This window comes from Orcinus orca, chromosome 3 (genome assembly GCF_937001465.1).
Source record: "Orcinus orca chromosome 3, mOrcOrc1.1, whole genome shotgun sequence".
NCBI lineage: Eukaryota > Metazoa > Chordata > Mammalia > Artiodactyla > Delphinidae > Orcinus > Orcinus orca.
This window is the reverse complement of record NC_064561.1, coordinates 87,136,981-87,163,744: the sequence shown is the minus strand read 5'-3', so window position 1 is coordinate 87,163,744 and position 26,764 is coordinate 87,136,981. Positions and strand designations below refer to the sequence as shown.

Genomic DNA, 26,764 nt, shown 5'->3' with positions numbered 1-26,764 from the left:
AATTAAAAATAGATTACCATATTACCCAGCAATTCTAATACTTCTGGGAATATATACAAAGAAAATGAAAACTCTAATTCAAAAGATATCTGCCCTCCCATATTCATAGCAGCATTATTTACAATAGCCAAGAGATGGAAACAACCTAAGTGTACATTAGTAGATAAAATGAGTAAAGAAGTTGTGGTATCTATCACAAAATGGAATATTATTCAGTCAGAAAAATGAGGAAATTCTACTATTTCTGACAATGTATGGACCTTAAAGGCATTATGCTAAGTGAAATAAATCACACAGAGAGTGACAAATACTGTGTCATCTCACTTATATGTGGAATCTAAAAAAAAATGTCAAACTCATAGAAAAAGAGATCAGACTTGTAGTTACCAGAGGCTGAGGGTGGGGGGAAGGGCAATTGGAGGAAGGTGGTTAAAAGGTACAAACTTCTAGTTATTAGATAAATAAATATTAGGGATGTAATGTACAACATGATGACTATAGCTAGCACTGCTGTGTGTTGTATAGGAAAGTTGTTAAGAGAGTAAACCCTGAGAGTTCTCGTAACAAGGAGAAACAGTTTTTTCCTTTTTGCTTATTTTTTCTTTTTATTGTATCTATATGTGAGCTGAGCCTATTGTGGTAGTTGCTTCACAGTATACGCAAATCAAAAAATCAAACCATCCTGCTGTAGACCATAAAGTTATATTATGATGTATGTCAATTATTTCTCAATAATTGGAAAACTGGAAAAAATAAAGAAATAAAAAACCAAACTAAATTAAACTTTTGTTCATTTGAATATTTTCTTTCTGGCTACCTAGAAGATTTCATCTTTTCTTCAATATTCTGTAATTTTACCATTATGTAGTCAGGTTTAGTTTTGTTTGTATTTATCTTGCCTGAATATTCTAAAATTAGATGGTTTATATATTTTTCATCAGTTTTGGTTAATTGTCAGTCATTATTTACTCAAATATTGCTTTTTCTTCATGTTCTCTGTTCTCTACTTTGGAATTCTTACATATCTCTTTGACCTTTAAGTTTTTTCCAGTATTTCATGATTTTATTTTTTCCATGTGCTTATGTCACATATTTTATTTGACCTATCTCAGATCACTAATTCTATCATGTGTAATTTGATAGTAAATACATTTTTGAAATTCTTAGTCATTATATTTTTATTATTTAAAAAAATCCATTAGATCATTTAAAATTTTCCATTCATGGCTTAAATTTTCAATCATTTTTTATTACCTTGAACCAAATAAGAATAATTATTTTGAAATCTATGGTCAGTAACTCTTATCTGGAAGCCCTTGGTGTCTGTTTTATAACCTTTGATTTCTCATGGATTTTGTTCACATTGTCTTGTTTCTTCAAATGCCTGGCCATTTAAAGCTATATGCTGGAATGTATATGTGTACATATATACACACGCACACACACACATGCACACATATGAATGTATATATATACATATTAATATGTATATATATAATATATTCTAGAGTATATTTAAATATGTATATTCCAGCATATGTTAAATATATATGTATATGTGAAAGATAATTTAAAGTTTTTAATATAGTATAATATGCATAATATTCATATTATCTAGCATAATATATAATATGCTAGACTTTATATAACACCAGCTGACATTTTTTAAACAATTTTTAAAAATTGAAGTATAGTTAATTTACAATGTTGTGTTAGTTTCAGATGTACAGCAAAGTGATTCAGTTATACATATGTAGATATATCTATTCTTTTTCAGATTCTTTTCCATTATAGGTTGTTACAAGATATTGAATATAGTTCCCTGTGCTATACAGTAGGTCCTCATTGTGTATCTATTTATATATAGTATTGTGTATATGTTAATCCCAACCTCCTAATTTATCTTCCCCCCACGCCCCCTGCTATCCCATTTGGTAACCATAAGTTTGCTTTCTATGTCTGTGAGTATATTTCTGTTTTGTAAATAAGTTCATTTGTATCATTTTTTTAGATTCCACATATAAGTCATATCATATGATAATTGTCTTTCTCTGACTGACTTACTTCACTTAATATGATATTCTCTAGGTCCATCCATGTTGCTGCAAATGGCATTATTTCATTCCTTTTTTGGTTGAGTAATATTCCATTGTATGTATATATATATATATATATATATATATATATACACACACCATACCTTCTTTATCCAGTCATCCGTTGATGGACATATGGGTTGTTTCCATGTCTTAGCTATTGTAAATAGTCCTGCTGTGAACATTGGGGTACATGTATATCTTTGAATTAGAGTTTTCTTCAGATATATGCCCAGAAGTAGGATTGCAGGATCATACGGTAACTTGACTTTTATTTTTTTAAGGAATCTCTATACTGTTTTCCACAGTGGCTGCACCAGTTTACATTCCCACCAACAGTGTAGGAGGGTTCCTTTTTCTCCACACCCACTCCAGTATTTATTATTTGTAGACTTTTTAATGATGGCCATTCTGACTGGTGTAAGGGGATACCTCATTGTAGTTTTGATTTGCATTTCCCTAATAATTATCAATATTGAGCATCTTTTCATGTGCCTGTTGGCCATCTGTATGTCATCTTTGGAGAAACATCTATTTGGGTCTTCTTCCCATTTTTTGTTTGGGTTGTTTGTTTTTTTGATAATGAGCTGTATGAGCTGCTTATATATTTTGGAAATGAATCCTGTGTCAGTAGCATCCTTTGCAAATGTTTTCTCCCAGTCTGTAGGCTGTCTTTTCATTTTGTTTATGGTTTCCTTTGTTGTGCAAAAACTTTTAAGTTTAATTTGTTTAGTTCTGTTTTTGTTTCCATTACTCTAGGAGACAGATCCAAAAAAGTATTGCTGCAATTTATGTCAAAGAGTGTTCTGCCTATGTTTTCCTCTTAAGAGTTTTATAGTATCCAGTTTTTCATTTAGGTCTTTGATCCATTTTGAGTTTACTTTTGTATATGGTGTCAGAGAATGTTCTAATTTCATTCTTTTACATGACCAGTTTTCCCAGTACCACTTTCTGAAGAGACTGTCTTTTCTCCAATGTGTATTCTTGCCTCCTTTGTCATAGATTAATTGACCATAAATGCATGGGTTTATTTCTGGGCTTTCTATCCTATTCCACTGATCTGTTTGTCTGTTTTTGTGCCAGTACCTTATTGTTTTGATTACTGTAGTTTTGTAGTGTGGTCTGAGGTCGGGGAGGATGATTCCTTCAAGCTCCATTCTTTCTCAGGATTGTTTTGGCTATTAGGGGTCTTTTGTGTCTCCGTACAAATTGTGAAATCTTTTGTTCCAGTTCTGTGAAAAAATGCCATTGGTAATTTGATAGGGATTGCATTGAACCTATAGATTGTCTTGGGTAGTATGGTCATTTTAACAATATTGATTCTTCCAATCCAAGAACAGGGTATATCTTTCCATCTGTTTGTGGGGTCTTTAATTTCTTTCATCAGCATCTTATAGTTTTCAGAGTACAGGTCTTTTGTCTCCTTAGGTTTATTCCTCTGTATTTCTTTTTGATGTGATGGTAAATGGGATTGTTTCCTTAATTTCTTTTTCTGATATTTTGTTGTCAGTAGAAATGCAACAGATTTCAGTGTATTTGTTTTGTGTCCAGCAACTTTACCAGATTCATTGATGAGCTCTAGTAGTTTTCTGGCAGTGTCTTTAGGATGTTCTACGTATAGCAACATCCCATTTACAAACAGTGACAGTTTTACTTCTTCTTTTCCAATTTGGATTCCTTTTATTTCTTTTTCTTCTCTGATTGCTGTGGCTAGGACTTCCAAAACTATGTTCAGTAAAAGTGGTGAGAATGATCATACTTGTCTTCTTCCTGATCTTAGAGGAAATGCTTTAAGCTTTTCACCATTGAGTATGATGTTAGCTGTGGGTTTGTCATATATGACCTTTATTATGTTGAGGTATGTTCCCTTTTTCTCCCTTTCTGAAGTGTTTTTATCATGAATGGCTGTTGAATTTTTTATCACAAGATTTTTCTGCTTTTCTGAGATGATCATATGGTTTTTATTCTCCAATTTGTTAATGTGTTGTACCACATTGATTGATTTGAGGATATTGAAAAATCCTCGCATCCCTGGAATAAATCCTACTTGATCATAGTTTATGATTGACAGTTTCATATCCAACTGAATTATCATTTAATACTGAGGGTGAAATGAAGATATTTTCAAGTAAAATAGTAAGAGTTTATCAACAGTAATCCCTGTTGGTGCTGCATTGTGTTCCCTCAAAATTCTTCTGTTGAAACCCTGACCCCTAGGACCAGAAAATGTGAGTGTATTTAGAGACAGGGCCTTTAAAATGAAGATTAATTTAAAATGAGGCTGTTAGAGTGGGCCCTAATCCAATCTAACTGGTGTCATGTAAGAAGAGGAAATTTGGACGTACAAAGGAACACCGGGGTATCTGCTGCAAGAAAAGACCATGTGAAGACACAGTGAAAGGCAGCCATCTGCAGCCATTAGGAGAGGCCTCAAAAGAAACCAAACAAATCGACACCTTGATCTTAAGCTTCCAACCTCTCCAACTGTGAGAAAATAAATTTCGGTTTTTTAAGCCACTAGTCTGTGGTATTTGTTATGGCAGCCCTAGCAAGCTAATGAAGATTCTTATAAGAAGTACTAATACTTTAACTCCTAAATATTTTCAAATCGTAGCACACATATAAAATATTCCTGCAGTATTCTGACAGAAGTACACAGGGGTTGGGGCGCTGAACAACACAGGGGTTGAACAACCCCTTGAACAGCACAGGGGTTGGGGCGCTGACCCTCTGTGCAGTTGAAAGTCCTCATATAATTTATAGTTGGTCCTTCATATCCATGGTGCCACACCATGGATTCAACTAACCTCAGATCTTGTAGTACTGTAGCATTTACTATTGAAAAAAAATTCACCCATAAGTGGTCCTGCACAATTCCAACTCATGTTGTTCAAGGGTCAACTCTAGATAAGAATGGTCACAGGTCAGAGATCAGCCAGGGCGTTCTAGCCATTCTGTTCTCCACAGCCGCACTAAGGGTTGAGGATAGCAAAATTTCATGCACATCTGTAACCCATTCATGACACCTCATCTGGCAAGCTCTTTTCTAAAGGATAAAATTCAGGAAGAAGTAAAATGATCTCATAAGGAATGTCCGACATTCACGGAGGAAGTTTCTTTCTGTGTATCAACTGAACCCCAGGCAGAGTTTCAGGATGGCTATTAAAAAAATTTTTTTTTTAAACAGAAGGACACTAGCTGATGACTTCTCAGAGAGCTGAGCCCCAATCTCCTTTATCACCTTTACCTTCCAGGTATATTTTCCTGCTTCTGCACTTGGATTCCAGTAAGTTGTGAGGATAGATCTGTGAGTATAGCCCCATTCTCTGCTTTGGGTTTCTATCTGGAAATACAAAGATTTTTGTTTGATCCTAGCTTTATAATTCTCTTTTTGTATTTTATTTATCATCACTATGTCTTTTTAAAATTTTTTAAAATTTATTTTATTTTTGGCTGTGTTGGGTCTTCATTGCTGCACGTGGGCTTTCTCTAGTTGCGGCGAGTGGGGACTACTCTTTGTTGCAATGCATGGGCTTCTCATTGTGGTGGCTTCTCTTGTTGTGGAACACGGGCTCTAGGTGCCGGGGCTTCAGTAGTTGCAGCACATGGGCTCAGTAGTTGTGGCTCATGGGGTCTAGAGCACAGGATCAGTAGTTGTGGCGCACGGGCCTAGTTGCTCCACATCCTGTGGGATCTTCCCGGACCAGGGCTTGAACCTGTGTCCCCTGCATTGGCATGCAGATTCTTAACCACTGTGCCACTAGGGAAGCCCATATCATCACTATGTCTTTTGGACAGAGATAGTATATTGAGAGTGTGAACAAATGGAGACTTAATCAGAAACCAAACATAACCATTATTCAAAAAGTTTCAGATTTCTCTTTGCCTAAGATATTGACTTATGAGACACCACATGAGGATTCATATGTTCAATTCAGTTGTGTTAAAATGCATGACAATATCCAAAATGAAATTTCACGCTTGAAAATTGGACACCACTGAAGCTATTTAGTAACTATTTAGAAAGCATTATTTTCACCTTGGAAAATAAACATTAAAGTTTATTTTTTCTGGTAAAATTATGTTTCCAAAAATGTTACTTCTGAGGCTTAGTTTATCTTAGTATAAACTAGTTGTTCTCATTCAGGGGTTATCCCCACCCCACCCCAACTGAGGACATTTGGCAATGTCTGGAGGCAATTTTGATTTTTGTGACTTGGAGGGGTGCTACTGGCATCTAGTGGGTAGAGGTCAGGGATGTTTCTAGACATCTTACAGTGCACTGAACAACCCCACATAACAAAAAAATTATTGACCCCAAATTTCAATAGTGTCAAAATTGAGAAAACCTACATCATTTGACTGTACTCACCATCCAAAAGCAAAAATCATTTAGGAGCACCTGTTGACATTTTTTTGTCCCCTGAGATTCTGTTACCAAGGCTGTTGCCCCGGAATCATATCCCTGCCCCTCCCTCGAATGGAAACCAGTTGTTCTTATCTAAGTTCAGGAGGAAGATGCAAAGAGAAAAGCAAGGACTGGTTAGAACAACTAGACCCAAGATGACAGAAGATTTGACTTCCAGTAGACCTTGATCCTCATTATATGCTTATCGTAATACCGTTAGCATGCTAAAGGGCCCATCCACCAGCACCATGACAGGTGACGATCGTCTTGACAACATCTGGAAAAGCCCATACAAGGACTGAAAAAGAGTGTTGCATCAGTTCTGTGTCCAAACCACAACGCTGTTCTCAGATAAGACGTGAGTATGCCTCCCACTCTTTCCAAATCCCTCCCTTTTACCTCGGCCCTCCTAAACATATGGTGTCTCTGTCCCAATTAGGTTGTGAAGTTGATTTGCGAACTAAATTTGTGCTTCTCCATTCTTTGGCCATTAATTAAAGCTTCTGCTGTTCCAGTCTCAGCATAGGTTTCATGATTGGCTGTGCGAATCTGAGCGGAACCTCCCTGGGTGTCGGCGCCTGGCTAGGACTTTAGTGAGGGTCCATTGGTAACAGTTCCATTTGGGAGGTCAGCCTGGGGGCCCAGGACTCTGCGTCTTTCCAGATGGTTTCCAAGAGGTCCAAGGATTACGTTCTAAGAAATCCTTTTTACCCCTTGCTATATATATATATATATATATATTTTTCCTGCGGTACGCGGGCCTCTCACTGTTGCGGCCTCTCGCGTTGTGGAGCACAGGCTCCGTACGCGCAGGCTCAGCGGCCATGGCTCACGGGCCCAGCCTTTCCGCAGCATGTGGGATCTTTCCGGACCGGGGCACGAACCCGTGTTCCCTGAATCGGCAGGCGGACTCTCAACCACCGCGCCACCAGGGAAGCCCACCCCTTGCTATTTCTGAAAGCTACTTAAGAATAGGGGCTGCATCCTCGCCTAAATCCAGAAAACTCTGTTGAGTGAATGACAAAACGATGGATGAAAGTATGAATGAAGTTAGGGGAGTCAATCATTTTACTACACAGGTCCCAGCAGCTCCCATTACTTCCGGCCGCAGAACTGGCCCTTTCAAGCCAAGCCTCTTGGGCAGGCTCTACCGGCGACTGGAGGCATGCTGGCCTACATTTCCCAGAGTTCCAAGGGATCGCTGCGCAGGCGCACTTGTAAAACTACGGCGTTTCTCTCCTCCGCAGAAACTGGCAGGTCATTGCCGTCCTGACCCAGCCTTTCCTCCTGTCCTCCTTGTCCCGCAGTCTGAACTCCAGTAGTTCTGCTAGTGTATGTGTGTCGCTGCAGGCTGGACTTATGGCCGTGCCGTTGAGGTTCGACGGGCGGGTGGTACTGGTCACCGGCGCGGGGGGAGGTGAGTACGCGAAGGCTAGAGGGCCGGCGTCCTCCAGCTCGCTCTCGTGCTGGGAGTCCCCCTTTTTTGGTCTGGAATCCGCACGCAGCCGTAGTTGCGATCTCAGCATCTGGGCTGCGGGCAGCGGGGGCGGCTTGGGGAGCGAGCGACTGGACTCGGTGGGGTTGAGGGTGGGAGGACGGACAACGATTGTTCTCCGGGCGCCTAATCGGCTGAGGATGGAGAGGAGGGGCTGGCCAGCCTTGAGTGGGGAGCCAGAAACTCCTGGTGCAGCCCACTTCTCCACCCCCCCCAACCCTGTGGGAGCTTCTCAAGGCTTCAGGTCTTGAGAGGAGAGAGGCCGGGCTCGGCTGCGGGTTGCAAAACTAGGTAAAATTCATCCCGACGCCCGTCTGTGCGTATCGATTGCGACTCTTCCTGTTAATAGACTCCCTAGGCCTCTGTCAGGTGTTTTAAACGTGGCTGAAAAGCCGTCTGGGGGCTGGAATCACCCCCGCAGGAGTAGAAATGTCAGCCCCTTGCCTTTGAAAAGTCAGTCATCTTTCCCTCTGTCGGATGATTTTAAGTTCTTGAGAGGGCCTTCTTTAAAAAAAGGCATCTGATAAGAGTCCTCCGTTTTGGACTTTGTGTGTTTATCAAGCGGATTGCAAACTCCAGTGCCTGCAGGACTCAGGCAGGCGATAGAGGAATAAAATAAGAGTGGGGTGGGGGCAGTAGGAACTGGAGAGCAGAGGCCTTTCTGAAGTGGACCAGATCTTCCTGTATTTCAGAAGCCAAGTGGAGATTGGTTATGTGAAATAACCCTATTTTTATTTCTATTTATTTATTTGTTTATGGCTGCATCAGGTCTTTGTTGCGGTGCGCGGACCTCTCTTTGCGGTGGCTTCTCTTGTCGCAGAGCCGGGCTCTAGGCGCTTACGCTTAGTTGCTCCACGGCATGTGGGATCTTCCCGGACCAGGGCTTGAACCCCTGTCCCCTGCATTGGCAGGTGGATTCTTAACCACTGCACCACCAGGGAAGTCCCAAAGTAACCCTGTTTTTAAAGGACAAAATTTAAGACAAACCACTCATACCCACACGGATGCTTTGCAGTGAGGTTTTACACTATTTCCCACCTGTCCATGATCTCTGTAATCTCCAAGTGCAGGGACCCTTGACCTTATGGGCCTTTGATTACCCACTGGTAGTGCCTTATACCTAGAATGGACTTAATGCAGAATTAATTTGAATTATATATTAAAAGTCACAAACAGTGGAATTCTGACAGTTAATTCATACGTATTTTCATGTCTCCATTTATAAAATGGATTCGCATGCTTCCTTTCAGAAAATATCTTTAGTATTAATTGGTGGCCAAATGTTTTATATCCATAGCTATATTTATTCTAAAATGATTATGTTTTGGGGAAAACATTTTGTTTACACTTTGCTTTTGATGGAAATAATTAAGTAATGCACTCATGTTTTAAACCTCTTTTGACAGTGAGTGATTCACAGTATGAAATACATTTTATACCAAGACCTGGTATACACACACACACACACTATATTTGAAACAAGCTCATGACACGGTACATAGTAAATGCAGTGCACTTCGAACTTTTCTATTCTTTTTCATTAAGTAAATGCAGATTACAACCCACTAAGTTGATTTTGTGAAGTATTAATGGGTTGTGACTAGACAGTTCTGAATTTAGCACCTCCTGTTCACGAACTGATTCATATTTTAAAGAGCCTGGATTATGATACAATTACTAGCCATTAGATTTGAATACTGATCTGGGGCAGATATAATTTTGTGGTAAAGTTGAGACTGTCATTAGGTCTACAGTGGGCCATCATTATGAAAGAGAGATTGAGATCTAATTCCAGTCCTATCATGAAGACTGTTGTCCTTGAGGTCTTGGGGTTCTCATTTAAGGATACATATCTGTAGAATTGAGGCACTGCTAAACATCCCAGGAGGGTGTCCGTGAATGCCTGCCAGGCCTGTGTCTGGGAATTAGTCTGACTCCAACCCATGCATGTTCTAGAGATGAATAGAAATATCTTTGCACTATTCAGGTGCTGTTGTTTAGCTTGGAATATTGAATAGTTTAATGGGAGACCTGGAAGGAGAGGTTTAGAATTGTCTAGGATTAAGGTAAACAATTTTGCCATGATGGGTGGGATAATGGGAATTCGTATTTATTAGCTGATTGTAGTAGTTGCTGGGGATGTAGTTGTGAGAGTGGTGGAGGTGGGCCGTGGAAGAAGGGAGTCTGGCCACTGTGAATTTGAGATGGTTATAAAATAGCAAGCTGTAGATCTGGAGATAGTGAAGTGAGAAGTGTGTGAGTAGTTGGAGATTCTGGAGTCAGGAGAGGTTTCGAAGTCATTTGACTTCCTTTGATTGGTAAAGCCAGAAGGTGAAATAGTCCAGGAAGCTAATCTCAGAGGCTCTGTCAACTTGAAGCAGAGAAAAGTCTAACCCACTGAAGAGAGCACTGAACAAGCACTGTGAGAAAAGAATCAACTGATATTAGACAATGCTAAAGAAGTTAAGGTCTGAAGAGAAATGGGGAAGAGAGGACAGTTGACAATGAACTTAGGTGTGGGAGAAAGTTAAGGCAGGATTTAAAAGAGGATTAAGAGAAAATAGAGGCTCTTGGCTTTAACTTTTTGTGCGTTTTGACTGTAAAGATGTGCTGGGCATTGTGGGAAATGTAAAAGAATGACATAATCTCAACCTACAAGGACCTTCTAGTTTACTTGGGGAGACAGACTAAGACACATAAAGTATTTAAATAATGTTTATGTAAGCACAGATACAAAAACATGGGAGGACACTTAGCGAACCTGTTAATGGACGAGTGGTGTTACAGGGAAACAGGGAGGAGAATGTCACTTTTAACTTTATATACAGATTTGTGTACAGTTTGCATGGGCCTTTATGGTAAAAGTAGATTACTTACATATCTTTTCAGAGTATTGTATAGCTTGGTTTTGAGATAATTCTCTGATTAACTTAGATCAATCTGTACTAGAGACATACCCCATTTCTTTCATCTGATGATTTTCCACTTTGTTACCATTTTTTTTTTTTTTTGCGTTCTGGTTATGAGTATTTGATTTCTCTGAAAACCTCATGTTTAGAGCAAGTGCTTCAGCCTAGATCTGATAAAATATGAGGAGACTGGAGTTATTATATTGAGTGGGTTCTCTCTCATCCATTCAGAGTGGATTAAATTTTAAAATAAATTATTTGGTGATCTTTTAGTTTTGGAAAACTTTATAGTTTGGGTTCTTTTTAGAAGAGGCTGATAATTTAGCCATCTCAATATTTGTTTACTTGTTTATCAATTCAAATTAAATTTACCAATTAAATTTATCAATTACATTTTAAAAAACGTGTGCATGTTAAAATGATTTAAACAATACAGAAGTAAGCTTTCCACCCCTTGTTGCTAGTTACACAATTCTGTTCCCCAGAGGTAACCACTAATTGCCAGTCTCTTATATAGTCTTCCTGAGATATTCTCTGCCTATAAAATTTATATAGGCACGTATCCATTTTTGGATGTATAAATTTACACCTCATACCTTTGAGTCTGAATTAAATATTTCCTGTGTTTGGTGATTATGTAGTCAAGGTTCAGAGCAGGATATAGAAACCACTAGATATTTGAAACAGGAAAGGACTTAATTTAGGCAGTTGGGTTTTAGGCAATTCCTCTTGGAATTCCTTGTGGAACAGTATAAAACTGGTCCATTAGTGGAGCCACTACCTCTGAGGCTACCATTGGAACTGCCACAGCCCAAATAGCCACTGGCCCCAGGGATCTAGAAAATGGAAGCTGCCATCCAGAAATTAGGGAGCTAGATCTAGAAGCTGCCACTATATCTGCTTAATACCTAGGAAGCCTCAAGAAATCAGCTTCTTAACCAACAGTAACATCCAAAAGTCACAGTAAGGTGGCTTCTGCCTCATTTCCTCCTTCCACATTTCATGCAAATGCGTTTAATGGTGGAACCCAATTCACATCTAGCATCCATCCTAGAAGCTAGGTAGAATGATAGGAAATGGTAGGTAGAATAGGTGGAAAATACAGTGTTAAGCTTTCCAACCCCTGAAAGTAGAAGTAGGTGAAGTAAAGGCTGAGAGTACCAATGAAGGCTCTGCCCTTGTAATGTAATTAATTGTTCACCAGTTACTTTGCAATAGGGATTGAGTTGAATGGACCAGAAAAATTATGCTGACATTTGCTCAACCTTCTGATTTTTTTCTTTTTTTTTCAATAGGATTGGGCCGAGCCTATGCCCTGGCTTTTGCAGAAAGAGGTGCATCAGTTGTTGGTAAGTTGATATATTTTTCTTTTCATTCAGTAGCTAGGAACTAAAATACACAGGTCACAGGTTCGAGCCCATGTTTTCACAAGCCAGAGGCCTTTGTATTCACATCAAATAATTTGTCAAGGTCAAATTTCATCACTAATATTTTCTTCTGCCAACAAAATTTTTTTCCCTGTTGTGGCTAACTTTGTAACTTACTTTTTAAAGTAAACTAGTTTCATAGAATTTGCAACTTAATAGAACTGAGAGAGATGAGCCAACATTCATTATATAAAAGGAAATTCTTGAATTTGGTATATTGTGGGCTGTAATTTTTCGATGTAGAAGACTGGTGCAAGATGAATCCTTGTAAGTGTAAATATATTGATAAGGTAAGAAATAAGTGCATTTTCATAACTAAATGTTTGGAATCGGGGAATCCAAAGTATTTTTTTTAAAATCTCTTTCATAAAAATTTTTTAAAAGGAAGCTTTTATAACAGTTAAAAATGTTTTTAATTAAAGGGGCACTTGCATGAGTTTTATTGTGGGGGGATCAGTTGGAAGATGGTGTATTGAGGAATACACCAAAAGTGGGAGGTTTTAGTAATCTCAGTGGTTTGCCTGATGTACTTGGCAGTTGGTATGGACATAGGAGTGGATTTGTGTACAGCCAAGTCTTTGTGGGGAATATCTAAATGAGTGCCGGGTAGGTACGTAGGGCAGATGTATGGCCCAATATTTATTAATATCTTTCCTGGGCTAAAATTGTTGGCCCACATTGACCTCCCAATCCCAGTTTTCCTACATCTTATCAGGGAATACAGAGAGACAAATTTCTCCCAATTTGTTTACAGAGATGTGTAATAAAATACTGAACAAGCAGCCAGGTTTTCTAAACAAAGAAGACCTAAGCAGGATATTGGATATACTTTTCTTCCTCAGCATATATCTTTTTTTTTTTCATTCATGAGATATTTATTAAAATAACACATTTAGGGAAAAAAATCAATACAATTGTATACATCATTACTGAAAACTGTATACCATCATACAAAAAAGGATTTTATTTTGGGAAATCAATTCCTAATTTATGGCAGATTTTACTTTCAGAAATAAAACCACAAAACAACACAATCTAATTCAGTCTTAAAGGCTGGCATGCTGAGCAAGGAATGTTCTTATTCTTTGTAGGAGCTCTCTCTTTACACCGTCAGGTACCAGGGCCCTGCCTTTTGGTGTGATTTCAGCCACCAAGTCATCAACAGCAACGTGTTCTAGTCCTTTTTCTTTAATTACCTTTACAGTGTGCCTTCAACTGATCCTTCCAGCCACGTTCAATTAATTTAGCTCTCAGCAACTCCTTGAGGCGTTCTCTTTCTCCAGTTTCTATCAACTTTTGGTTAGTTGCTGCTCTCTGCGCATCTTTGTTCATCTTGCTAACCACACTCTTCGGCTGTCCAGACCTAGCATATATCTTTATGGAAGGGACACAGAGACTTTGGATATTCCTTGTTTAAGGTCATAGCCATTCTCTGTTAATCCAATCTACTTCTTGGGGCAAGGACAAATTTTGATATTGTGGTATTTGGTCAGGGGGTGTATAGTTCAGGCCTTTTTTGCCAGATTTTCCCCAAAATATTTCATGTCAGGGCCTAAAGGCACATGTTGTAACTTTTTTTTTTCCTTTAAAAAAAATATATTGCTATTTATTTATTAATACTTACAACTTTTTATTTATTTACATCTTTTCCACTCAGTTCCATAAGTGCAAGTATCTCATTTTATCTTTTGTATCTCCTAAGGGACCTAGAATATTGCCTTTTGTAAAGAAGGGACTTTGTTCATTCGTTCCTTTATTGTTTGATGTAGCCCTTTTTGGGGGGTGGGGTGGGCTGGGGAGTGGTTGGTGTGTCTTTGAGATTGGTTGAATAAATTCCTGCTGTTTTTGTTGTGACTAACTTATAATCTTAGTTTATAAACTTGTTTTGTAAAACCTTTTGCAGCAATATGTGTTTATGTGGATCAGTTTTCCTGTATTTATTTATTACCTTTGAATTTGTTGAACTCAGATTGGAGTTTTTCAGTTCTAAGAAAAAGGTAAACAGGGACAGTGTATCTGTTTATTTTGTCATTGCCTCAGGGATGGTATTGCAGCAAGTGCTTGTGAAAGTCCCAAAAGGCAGAAAATTAGTGTTTTGGGAAAAATATTTGCCAAACTTGGCTGGAGAGCCAGATTTAGTTTAGTTTAGTTTATGTGAAAATGTAGAACTTTTCACTGATATTTTCTACCACTTTTTAGCCTGTGACCTAGCTGTGAACTTTCTAGGCTACCAATGGGTTTTGTTCTTCCGTAACCACCACTACCCTCTGCTTTAACTTTTTTAAAACACAGATGCCCTGAGTCCAGGTTTTATCATGTGCACTAACATTTCTCCTGCGTTAATTTTGTTCTGCTCAGCATATTTTTACCTGAGTAAGCAAAAAATAGTAAAGAGGAGTAAGCAAACCTAGGATTTATAACATCGGAGTATCTTGTTTGTGGAAAAATTACTAATCAGTTAATCCTATGACTAGCTCAGAGGCCAGTAAGAAGCAAGACCTTAAGAAATGGAGTACCTTGTTTCTCATATAAGTCAACTTTTGCTAGGTTATGCTGAGTTAACAGACAAATCTCAATGGTTTATAATAATAAAGGATAATTTCAGGACTTCCCTGGTGGTGCAGAGGTTAAGAATCCACCTGCCAATGCAGGGGTCACAGGTTTGAGCCCTGGTCTGGGAAGATCCCACATGCCGCGGAGCAACTGAGCCTGTGTGCCACAACTACTGAGCCTACGCTCTAGAGCCCATGAGCCACAACTACTGAGCCCGTGTGCCGCAACTACTGAAGCCCACGTGCCTAGAGCCCATGCTCCGCAACAAGAGAAGCCACTGCAATGAGAAGCCCACGCACCGCAACGAAGAGTAGCCCCCGCTCGCCACAACTAGAGAAAGCCCACGCACAGGAGGGAAGACCCAACACAGCCAAAAATAAAAATAAATAAATAAAATAAATTTATTAAAAAAAAAAAGGGTAATTTCATACCTACCTGACCTTTCAGCTTCTGGGCAGCTGTGTCTCTGCTTTATGTGTCTTACTAATTTCAGGATCCCAGCTGAAGGAGCAACTTTCATCATGGCTGTTCTTCCGGCAGAGGGAAAATAAAAATGGATCCCCTTGGTGTCTCATAAAGCTTCTGTTTAGTAGTGGCATGTCACTTCTACTCACCTTTCATTGGCCAAAGGAAATCACCTGGCCAAGCGCAAAGTTAAGGGTATCACTTAAGATACTCTCTTCATGTAAATATGATTGCTCTGTTTTATATTCCATAATATAAAGCATTATGGGAGATTTAAATCTGGATATAAGAACTGCTAAGCCTTTGGCTGATAATTACAACAAGGGGCATTTGGTTTCGTACACATTACATCTTTCAAGAAATGTTCGCACATATCTGAAGGAAATGTTGGGAATGGAATAGGTTTGAGGTTTCCTCAGTAGGTAAGCTGTATCGAGTTCTCTGAATATTAAGTTTTGTCTTGAGGGCGTGAACACAAAGAATATCAAAGTGTTCCAGCAAGGAGAACCTCTTTTTTGGACAGTAAGAAAGGCAGAATGCTTTCTATTCTTGAACTGGAGGAGTAGCACTTTTGGGTAAATGAAACTGCAATCTTTTGAAGTAAGATTGACATGATTTCTTTTCTGTACTGCAGTTGCATAGTAACTGGTAAAGATGAGTTACAAGTTCCTGTGGTCTGATGCCAGAGCCTGTATTTTTAACGGCTGTGTGATCCTGACAGCCAGAAGGTGAACTGTAGTGGGGAAAGTGAATTGTCTTTGAAGTTAGGTCAGGCTATAAATCCTGTTTCTGCTGTCTAATTACATGACCTCTCTGAATATTAGTAGCCACCTTACCTAATAACTTCCAGGATTATGATGGGGATTAAATGACATCAAGAATTAAAACCTTTTGTAAAGGGGGTAAAAAGCCAATAATAGTGACTGTGTGCTGGGCACTGTGCTCAAGATTATGTCAAAGTGAGCTTAGGGGGCATCCCAGGCTGGAGTGAAGTTATCTAGGGGAACAGAGTGAGAGATGAGAGATCACAGGAGGTCAGGTCATGTAGGACCATTTAGTTCAGAGTAAGGACTGGCTTTTACCCTGATTGAGATGGGAAGCCATTGGAGAGTGTGGAGGAGCAATGTGACCTCATTTAAGGTTTAAATGGCTCATTCTGAGTGCTGTGTGAGGAATAGGTTCTAGGGGAGCAAGAGTGGAAGTGGAGAAGTATGTTGGGCATATTGGAGTTTATTATCCTATTAACTCTTCTTGTCCACACTTGTAATTTTTCATTAAAAAGAAGAAGTGGAAGCAGAGAGATCTGTCAAGTTATCGCAATAATCTGCATCAGAGATGGGGGTGATTCAGACAGGTGGTAGGGATGGAGGTGGTGCAAAGAAGTTAAATTCTGGAAATATTTTGAAGGTCGGTATGGCAGGATTTGCTTATTTGCTGATGTGGGTTGAAAGGGAGAGAGAAGGATAAAGTGGTGGTTTACCGAGATAGGAAAGACTGGAGGAGGGCCGGATTCGCAGAGAGGGGACATTCCCAGTAGACTTTCAGATGGGGATAGTAGGTAGGCAGTGGGACATAGGACTCTGTAGTTGGGGGGACAGGTTGAAGCTATATAGATCTATTTTCAGTTTCTAGGTGGTATTCAAAGCCAGGAGACTAGATTAGATTACCCGGGTGGTGAGTGCAGATAAACAGGAGATGGGGTCCCAGGACTGAACTCTGGAGGGGACTCAATCTTTCATTTTCAGCTTCTTCTCCCTTTAAGGAGACCTTTGATGCCTTCTTGTTGTTGAGACAGATTAAGTCCCTTAAATTAAAGGGACCTAATTTAAGACGTTGCTTTCTAAACTATCATAACATTTTGGAGGCCTTCAAATATTTAGATACATTTATGGCCATCCTGGAAAAGACTCTGATGAACTAGGGTGATTGTGTCTTTCTACCAAACAGTGAAAATAGTATGGCAGCTCTGTGTTTTCCACCTTTTCTTTGGCTGTCAAGAAGCTTAAGGGTAAACCTGGCACTGTCCCCAAATAGAGTAACTACCATTAGCATATGCTTTGAGTAGGCTTCTCTTTCTCTGATGTAACGTTTTCTTAATTTTTCCATTTTTTAATAGTCCTTGCACATTTTTAAGGCACCTTAAATACTTTTTGGTAGCAGTCAGGACATGAACAGAATACAGGAAGAAATCCCCATTGGGCCCACAGCTCTAAAATCAATGAAATGATTCTTAGTGCTATTGTTTGCTGTCGGAAACTTTATCAGAATAGGAGGAAAGGCATCAAGCATAGAAAACAGAAATGTCTGGAAGAACATCCAAGAGATGGTTAATAGCAGTTACCTCTGGGATAAGACAAGGATTAAAAAGACTTTTTGAATCTGCGGGGTTTGAATTTCTTGAAAGCATTAAAAAAAAAAAAGTAAATAACCTCTCCAAAAAATAAGTACACTTGTAGTACAATATTGCCTGTGTCATATATATATATATATTTTTTTTTTGCGGTATGCGGGCCTCTCACTGTTGTGGCCTCTCCCGTTGTGGAGCACAGGCTCCGGATGCGCAGGCTCAGCGGCCATGGCTCACGGGCCCAGCCGCTCCGCAGCATGTGGGATCTTCCCGGACCAGGGCATGAACCTGTGTCCCCTGCATGGGCAGGCGGACTCTCAACCACTGCGCCACCAGGGAAGTCCCCGTGTCATCTTTTTATATGCTTCTCAGATTACTCATTGTAAAGGATGTCACAGAATCAATACATATGAAAGTTATTTTGATTTTGTAGCTTTGGAAGCACCATTTTACTTTGGAAATAAAAGTCTTTTATAGATATGTCATTGGTAGTGGATATGACTCAGCTGGTGTCAAACCCTTGGATTGAATAAATATATGAACGTGAATATGTGTAAGCACAGTTATAAAGCACTCTTCAAATACAAAGCTTTATAACATTATTACTCTTGTTAATTAAGTGGCAAGTTAGAAACTGCTATATAAGCAATTTCCCTCACTGAGCTACAGCAAAAAGGACGAACTACTTGTAGTAAAGTGAAGCAGTAAAGTGAGGGCAGACTTTAAGGGATCTTGAAAGTTAGGCAGTGAATAATAGGGTTCCACTGCAGATTTTGAGCAAGGGGATGACTTAGTATAAAGACTGCCTTTGGGCCATTACCTAGCAACAGTCTGCTGATTGCCTGGGAAGATTAAGATTGGAGGCAGAAGACCACCGGGAAGGCAACTGTAGTAATCTGGGCATGAAATTATAGAATAGGAAAGAAATGGCAGTAAACGATTCTTCGAAAGAACTGGAAACTCCTCAGTGCACAAACTACCTTGCGAGCTCAAAGCACCTAGCACAGTGCTGGATACAGAGTGGGAACAGAGTGAACATTTGAAGAATCATAATGAAATTGATGTCAAGCCTTGATGGCTAGTGACATGTGCTGTTCAGAAACGGGAGAAAGGAAAGAGTACCTGGGAAATATCTCACCCAGCAAAGTGATGTTGAGAAGGTGGGACAGTTTGAGGAAGATGATAATCAGTTTGATTTGCATTTTTTTTTTTTTCTGTCAAACTAAAAGTGACATATATTCCCTCAGCTGGTTTAGCAGCCCTGATATCAGGAGACCCAAAGCATGTTTCTTGCTCTAGTCTTTGGAGCCAATAGTCAGGGCTGAAGGATAGCAAGAATGAACAAGAAAACCAACTTCTGAGAGCAAAGTCCTGTACACAAATAGGATTACTAAAGACAAATCCAGATTTCTCAATCTGGTTTATGTAACAAAACACTGAAAAACAATGTACGTAATGCTCATCAAATAATATTAATGCTCCAGTGTTACCTCTGTTTCTCTTTCAACATTTCAATAAAGGAACTTATGATTTGCAAGACATATGATATAGAATTAAAATCTTTTATAAGTAAGGGACACGTACACATCTGTAAGAAAGAAAAGCACCCCAAATGAAATGTGATTTAAGCAGGCAAAACAATAAGTATAAATGACCAATAAGCCCATGAAAATAATGTTACCTTACTAGTGCTCAGAGAAATGTAAATTAAAATAATGAGCTACAACTTGTAATCATTTAATTGTTATACTGAAAAGAATGATGTCCAGTGTTGGGAGGATATGGGGAAACAGGCATTGTCACAAACATGGTTCTGTTTTCAGGCTTCGATAGCTGATAACTTGGTACTTTGTATTTAGGTATCCATTTACCTATTAGTAGAGTACTTTTACAGGCTCCAAGTGTGTTTTAGAATTCTCTGGATTCTTATATCCCTGCTCTAGTGGTTAGCATATTGCAGGTACTTAGTAAAATCTTGGGGTGGATTTTTAGTAAAAAACCTTATGTAGTCTTTAATAGACTATCCAAGTCATTGATTTATTTAAAATGACAGAAATAGGAAAAAGATTTTACATCTTAAAAAAACCCAAAACTCTTCAGAGCTATAAACTGGATTTTATATGGAGGATTTACAAATATATCACTTTTGGGGATATTTTGATGGTTTTAGCTGAGAAGACTCTGTCCTTAACTATCATAATCTTAACCATTTTTACTCCCTATTTTAAAGCTATTTGTTTGACTGGGGTGCCTGATTTACTGTTCCTTCTATATTCTCCCCAAGCACATGTGATTTTTTTTTTTTTTTTTTTTTTAGTGGAAATAATTAGGATAAAAGAAACTTGTTTACAGCATTAGAGGAGCAGAATGGTATTGTGGTAGGTCAAGGTTCTAGTCTGAATTTTGCCATTTCATACAGCCTTGGAGCCTGGACAAGCTTTGGAGCCTGGAACAAGTTACATAACCTTTCCTAAACTTTCCTCTTCTGTGAAAATAGGAACAACTGTTTCTGCCAAAGTCCTAAAAAACTGTATGGAGATCAAATGAAGCAATGTACATAGATGGGTCTTTGAAAATGCAGAGTATATACATACCAGTATAAGGCGGTAATGGTATTTTAAAATATTATTGTGATTAGAATTTTAGTGATATATTTAAGCGGAACAGTGTCACATAGTGTGGATACATTTCTCTTTGTATACAGTCTGTTAACATTGTTGCTATCCAAGCCCTTCAGTGTGTAATCAGTGCTTTTTTACTTAAACCTGTAATCCCTGTGATTTAGTTCTGGTGATAGCGGGATAACTGAGTGGGGTCAGTGTTAAGTTTGTACTCTCTAAGGTAGAGACTTGTCTTGAATAAATCTATTCTGAAACTGTTTCACTACACATCATTGATCTCAATAATTATTTATCCAGTCTTCAGTTCTTAACCTTTGACTGCACTTAGTTGCACTTTGAACAGTTTCCACTTGGGGGTAGTGTTTCATTTCACAATTGAACAATTCTTTCTTAAGTATGGCCTTTGCCAGTTTGCTCTTGAACTTTCCCTTGCTTAGTTAAAAAGGATCTTAAAAGACTGTTAGCAGCATGTTTTAAAATCTTGATTTTTTAAAATTGTTTCCTGTCATTTGAGTAATTGTACAGAAATGAATAATTAAGAGGAATTTAGTCTTGAGAATCATAACACTTTTTTTTTTAAATCTCTGAGGGATAACGTAAGCCTTTTCCCCATTATTTTGTGTCTTTGCGGCATTTTTTATTTACAGTAAGGCTGTTAAGACTATATTGCTAGAAAAAATATATCCCAGTCCACATTTTGAAAAACGCATTTCCTTTAAGCGTAAAAGCACATTAGGCGAGCTTTGCTCGGTATCATCCCTGTATCTCCCTTTACCACCCAACCCCACTTGCAGCCCTCACCCCAGCCCCCACCAAAAGAGAACCATTCTTGAAAAGAAAAATAAAATCTTGTGGGCTTTCTTTTTTCCCCAGTTATGGTAATTATCAATTTGGTAATATTAAGAGACTTTAAATTTTAGTATATACTTCTATGCCATTTATTAATTAGTAATTTTTAAATTCCGCACAGTATGTGCAATAACCCTACAAAAATGATCACTTTGCAATGCAAATTAATTCTTTGTCCCAGGTATTTGTTTTAAATTCTGTTTTTTCCAAGTTATTTGGCATTGATCTATTTATCTTTTCATTTGTTTTTTGTAAATAATTAAATTATTGTATAAATTACCTTTGTTATATTATTTAGTTATGTTGACTTTTATAAACTTTATGATGCAATTAGTGCATTAGTGTAGTTACCACATACTTAACTTTCAGTAGATTATAAACTCTGAGGATAGGCACCATTCTTATACATCTGTAGATTTCTGTAGATTTCCTTGCAAATAGTAAATGTGCAATTAATGTTTGTATCTATATAATTGGATATAGGGAGATGTTATGTGGTAAGTGTGGTCAGTTGTTAAACATATAAATTACATATATGGTATAAATTAGTGACTGAACACATATTAGTTGTGTATGTAATTTTTGACCTCTTTTTTTGGTAGACCATGACACACTATGTTTTATAAAAATTCACGTGTGCTTCTGCAAGAGTTTAATACTGTGCTTGTTCTTTATCACCATTCCTGTAAACAAACTCTTTCTTGACATGGAGAAGATATTTCACATTGTGTATTTGACCTTTCTTTGTTTCTTTTTTTTTTTTTAATTATGGTAAGAACATTTAACAAGTTTTTAAGTGTACAATACAGTATTATGAACTACAAGCACTATGTTGTATGACAGATAAGATCTCTAGAACTTATTCATCTTGCATTATTGAAACTTTATGCCCACCGATTAGCAACTCCCCATTTTCTCCTCCCCCTAACCTCTGCAACCACCATTCTATTCTCTGATTCTATGAGCTTGACTATTTTACATACTTTGATGTAAGTGGAATCATGCAGCATTTGGCCTTCTGTGACTGGGTTACCATATTATCTGCAAGGCTCATCCATGTCGTTACATATTGCAAAATTTCCTTCTTTTTTTAAAGGCTGAATAATAGTACATTGTATTTATGTACCACATTTTCATTATCCATTTTTATCTGTCAGTTGATATTTAGATTATTTCTACATCTTGGCTGTTGTGAATAGTGCTGCATTGAACATTTGGAGTGCTGTTATCTCTTTGGTTCCTGATTTCAATTCTTTTGAATAAATACCTGGAAGTGGGATTGCTGGATCGTGTGGCAGTTCTATTTTTAATTTTTTGAAGAATGTCCATACTGTTTTCCTGTGTATTTAATCTTAAAAGTGATCTTTAGGTTTTTTTCTTTTCTTTCTTTTTGCTAAAAGTGGGTTGAATCATGGTCTTTTTCTTTCCAAAAAAGGAGAAGTATTGCACAGTTAAAAATTTCATGACATGAACCTGTGTTTAAATATTTTTGCTGGTTCATATCTGTATTTAAAAACAAAGAGGCATGTTTTGAAAGTACGTATCTCATGGTGTGTTCAGTAAGATGGGAATATGGTAATAGGGAATTAGGAAGATGACTGAAGAAATATACTAATAATATAATTTCAGTTCCAACTCATATTTTTAAGGTCTAGAACTGAATTCTTATTTGTTTATTTTTGCATTGCAGTGAATGATCTAGGAGGGGACTTCAAGGGAGTTGGTGAAGGCTCCTTAGCTGCTGATAAGGTTGTTGAAGAAATAAGAAGGAAAGGTGGAAAAGCAGTGGCCAACTATGGTACAGTATTTGAGAGAACTATACTGCTTCTTTTATATTTCCTCAACTAATGCTGTTTCTCATGTTAATAATTATTGAGGAAATATCTTGGCATTCTAGTATAATTATGAGATTAGATTTTATCTAAGTCTGCCAAAGATGTTTAGTGACATATTTTTTAAACTTTTGATGTAGACTATTTTATGAGTCTAACTTTTATTCAGTTGTTTATTTAATATTTTTAATAATGAGCACATGATATAATCAGTACATTACTGTAGATGTGAATATGAATATGCTCTCTTCTTAAAAGACCTGTCTTAGCTAAAAGGTCTTATGTATTTCTTCAGAGTTCTTCTTTTTAAAATTGCTTTTAAAAAAAATTTCTGTAAGTAATATAGTGTAAGAAGTGAAGTGGCCCCCTTCTGTACCCAGCCTTCATATTCCATTCTGCACAGGTAATCATTGCTGTATGTAACTTTCTTATCTTTATGAAAATGTAAGAGTCAAAATTAGGCATTAAAAATAAAGAAAAAATAACAACAGCAAATACAACCTTTCTGTTTGATGTATTGATTCTAATAGTATTTGTAAGGAATCTTCTTGAGTAGATTTACTTTAAAAAGATAGTGCTTACTGACTTTTCTGAAAATTAGATTGTTTTTATGGGCCAGGGAGAAAATTAGATTGCCAATGACTTTATTCTGAAATTTTAGAGGAAAGGAAATAGGATATGATTTGTTTTGAGAGTTCAAGGGAATAATGAGACAGACATTTAAGTTTTCAACTTAAAAAAAATTTCTGGGGTTTTAAAACCTATTTTGTAAAGATAAAGATTTTGGATTCTCTTCCCTGCCCCTCACTTTTGATATTCAACCTGTATCAATCAGGATTCAGTCAAGAAAACAGAAGCCCCTCTCGGTTTTCCAAGTGTGAAGGGTTTTATACAACGAATTAGAGACTTGCCATTGGAAGGTCTGGGCAGGTGCATGTCAGGGAAACTGTCGATGACCGTCTCAGCCTGTGGCAGGTGGCTTTCAAAAGCTCACCTAGATGTGCTGTCAGTCTCACATCTGCAGCCTGCTCACAAGATTGCCTGCATTTACAGTCTCCTCCTACTTTTTCTCCCTTTAAGCGAGTATCTCTTTTTGGCAGATCTAACTCAGGACCTTATGGGTTCCAGGGAAGGGACTTGGCTCCCCCTGTGATTGCAGAGGAAGTAGAAAGAGGCAGTGGTGATGTTGAGTTGACAGCTGACCATTTGACACACAGCTCTGGGGATACGAGCCCTTCTCCTGGGCTGATTAGCAGAAAATAACAAATCCATAATATTTCATTGAGCTTTACTTTTTGTAGTTAGTATTACAAAAACAGTAGGTTTGTTTTCCAAATGTAGTGATGCAGAATTGAACATGCTTTTTCAAATTAAACACGCTCCTCCTTCTCTCTCTCTCAAAGTCCCATTTGCATCCTTAAGGGGAAGTGCTTATGTGGCTATTTAAAATTCAATAGAAATGAAATAAAATAGAATATTCCATTTGTCATACTAGCCACATTCCAGGCCACATTTCAGTAGCCACATGTGGTTCGTGGTTACCGTTATTAGTGCAGAAATAGGGCATTTCCATCTTCACAGAAAGTTCTGTTGGACCGTGGTATCTTGTATATTATTTGTCAAATACTTCTCATTTACCCCCTCTCCTTTTTTTTTTTTTTTGTAGGTTAAAGGATTGTCTTAGGGACTAAATTTCTTTTGTAACATGTATCATTTATATTTTAGTTTGTCACGTGCCTGCAATATGTATGTATTTTCCTTGGAAACAGGTTCTGTTGAATGAATAGTATCTGTCATGTGCTGTGAGCCACAGAATTTAGAAGTCATTTGTAAGGGATATTACTGAAGTTTTGTCCTAATTTCCCTTTCCCTCAGATTCAGTGGAAGCAGGAGAGAAGGTTGTGAAGACAGCACTGGATGCTTTTGGAAGAATAGGTAATGTTTCTTTGCATTTATGGTACCAACAGATCAGCTTCTACCTTTCTAATGAAATATTTTTTATTTCCCTTTTGTTTATTAAAAACTCGTTTTTGGTAATCAAATTTTTAGATTTGTTTTAAATTTTAATTTTTTTTTTTTTTTTTGCGGTACGTGGGCCTCTCACTGTTGTGGCCTCTCCCATTGTGGAGCACAGGCTCCGGACGCGCAGGCTCAGCGGCCATGGCTCACGGGCCCAGCCGCTCTGCGGCATGTGGGATCTTCCCGGACCAGGGCATGAACCTGTGTCCCCTGCATCGGCAGGCGGACTCTCAACCACTGTGCCACCAGGGAAGCCCCCAATTTTTTTTTTTTACATACCCTAATCTTATTCCACAAAGGGCTTGAGGTGACAGTTTTTATGCATGTATGTGTTGAGTTTGTTTTATATTTTTTTTGTACTTTAAGAACCTTTAAAAAAACTTGTAAAAAAAAAAAAACTTGTAAGTATTTTCTAAGTTTCCTTTTTATAATAATTTAATCATACCCCAAATATATTTAGAAAATAAAAAATAAATCAGTATTTTGGCAATAGAGGACCCAGTGGAATATTTTAGATAATTATAATGATTCAGATTAAAATGATTCAGTATCTTGCAAATTAATTAAGATGAATTATATAAAATAAAAATCTTCATTTTTAAGAAGCATTTCAAATATATTGTTTAATTTTCCTGACTTAGTCCCATACATTGTTAGTAAAAGGTTATTGAATTACTAGAGGGAAACTATTGCAGATAAGCCCAACATGTTTATAATCTGAAAAATGTTAATTTTTGTAGTTTGAATGTGTCCCCCCCCCCCTTTTTTTTGGTCTAGCGTATATATGTTTCTAGCTATATTTGGTTGAGCTTATGAGAGACGTGTTCACATAGTGTCTGACACAGGGATAGCGACCACAAAGTTTTGAAGTCATAAGGTGAAAATAGCCGCAAGATGGTGGTTGAACCTTAAGAAGTAATCCCTTTTTTTTTATAGTGAGAACGCAACTATGTATTAAGATAGGCCATCAGTTTCTAACTCTAATGGTTTCCTTTCTGGGCTTTTGACTTTTGAGTGGCAAGGAAAAATCTTTTAAACTTTTAATTTTCCCAGTGAATTTTGAAGTTAATTGAGGGATGCCTTACGATTACCACTGAGTTCTAAGAACCTAAGAGTTGTGTGACTGCTAATTCTGTAAATAAGCTCACAGAATTTTGGCAGAAGGTAGAGGTGGAAACATTTAGGTATGTAGACTTGAGAGGAAAGCACTGATATAATGGGGTATTTATTGTGCTTTTGTGAACCAGATTTTGTTTTGCTATAGGTATAAAATTTTGTTCTGCTAGCACTTGTTACCTATTATATCTACTTTTCCATGAGCGGGGGGAGGCAGGGAACACTTTTGAAAGAAATGTGAGTTGTAAGCAAAGGCAAATTAATATGCTTGCTTTTATATTTGTGACTTGAATATTTTTATATTGTAGATGTTGTGATCAACAATGCTGGGTGAGTATTTCTTTTTAAATTTCCAATAAAGTTATGTACATGCAAACTTTTTTTTTTTTTTAAGTGTTGACTTTCTCTTCTCAACATATGTAATATCAATTTTTTAGAATTTTGAGGGACCGTTCCTTTGGTAGAATAAGTGATGAAGACTGGGGTAAGTTATTTTAAATATATGTTCTCTGGAACATACTTATCCATTTAGCCTTCTAATATTTGATACATTTATACACTTAAGGAAAAACTTGCTTCTACCTATTTTTGCTTCTGCTAATATAAGTGATGAATAAGCTTTAAAAC

General features: G+C 37.7%; 1 protein-coding gene, 1 long non-coding RNA gene and 1 pseudogene across 7 annotated transcripts in view; 2 read left to right on the top strand and 1 right to left on the bottom strand.

Annotated features, from left to right (window-relative positions):
- Positions 1-6,840: 6,840 nt before the first annotated feature.
- HSD17B4 (hydroxysteroid 17-beta dehydrogenase 4) overlaps positions 6,841-26,764 on the top strand; it is a 92,211-nt gene continuing 72,287 nt past the window's right edge. For 4 of the 6 annotated variants that reach the window (XR_004482163.2, XR_004482161.2, XR_004482162.2 and 1 more), the window contains exons 1-6: positions 7,723-7,921; positions 12,204-12,257; positions 22,861-22,968; positions 24,878-24,937; positions 26,446-26,467; positions 26,575-26,621. Coding sequence is in view for 2 of the 6 variants with exons in the window: in XM_033423823.2 (XP_033279714.1) it covers positions 7,864-7,921; positions 12,204-12,257; positions 22,861-22,968; positions 24,878-24,937; positions 26,446-26,467; positions 26,575-26,621 (349 nt within the window). In the remaining 4 variants the exon portion in view is untranslated. Of the gene's footprint in view, positions 6,863-7,722; positions 7,922-12,203; positions 12,258-22,860; positions 22,969-24,877; positions 24,938-26,445; positions 26,468-26,574; positions 26,622-26,764 lie in introns of those variants that run through there. The other 2 variants (XM_049708511.1, XM_004267485.3) reach the window with 2 other exon arrangements.
- Positions 12,264-15,305, top strand: LOC125964099 (uncharacterized). Its single transcript, XR_007476764.1, has 2 exons — positions 12,264-12,625; positions 14,941-15,305. It is a non-coding gene; the product is annotated as an uncharacterized LOC125964099 (long non-coding RNA).
- Positions 13,186-13,696, bottom strand: LOC101283402 (transcription and mRNA export factor ENY2-like; annotated as a pseudogene).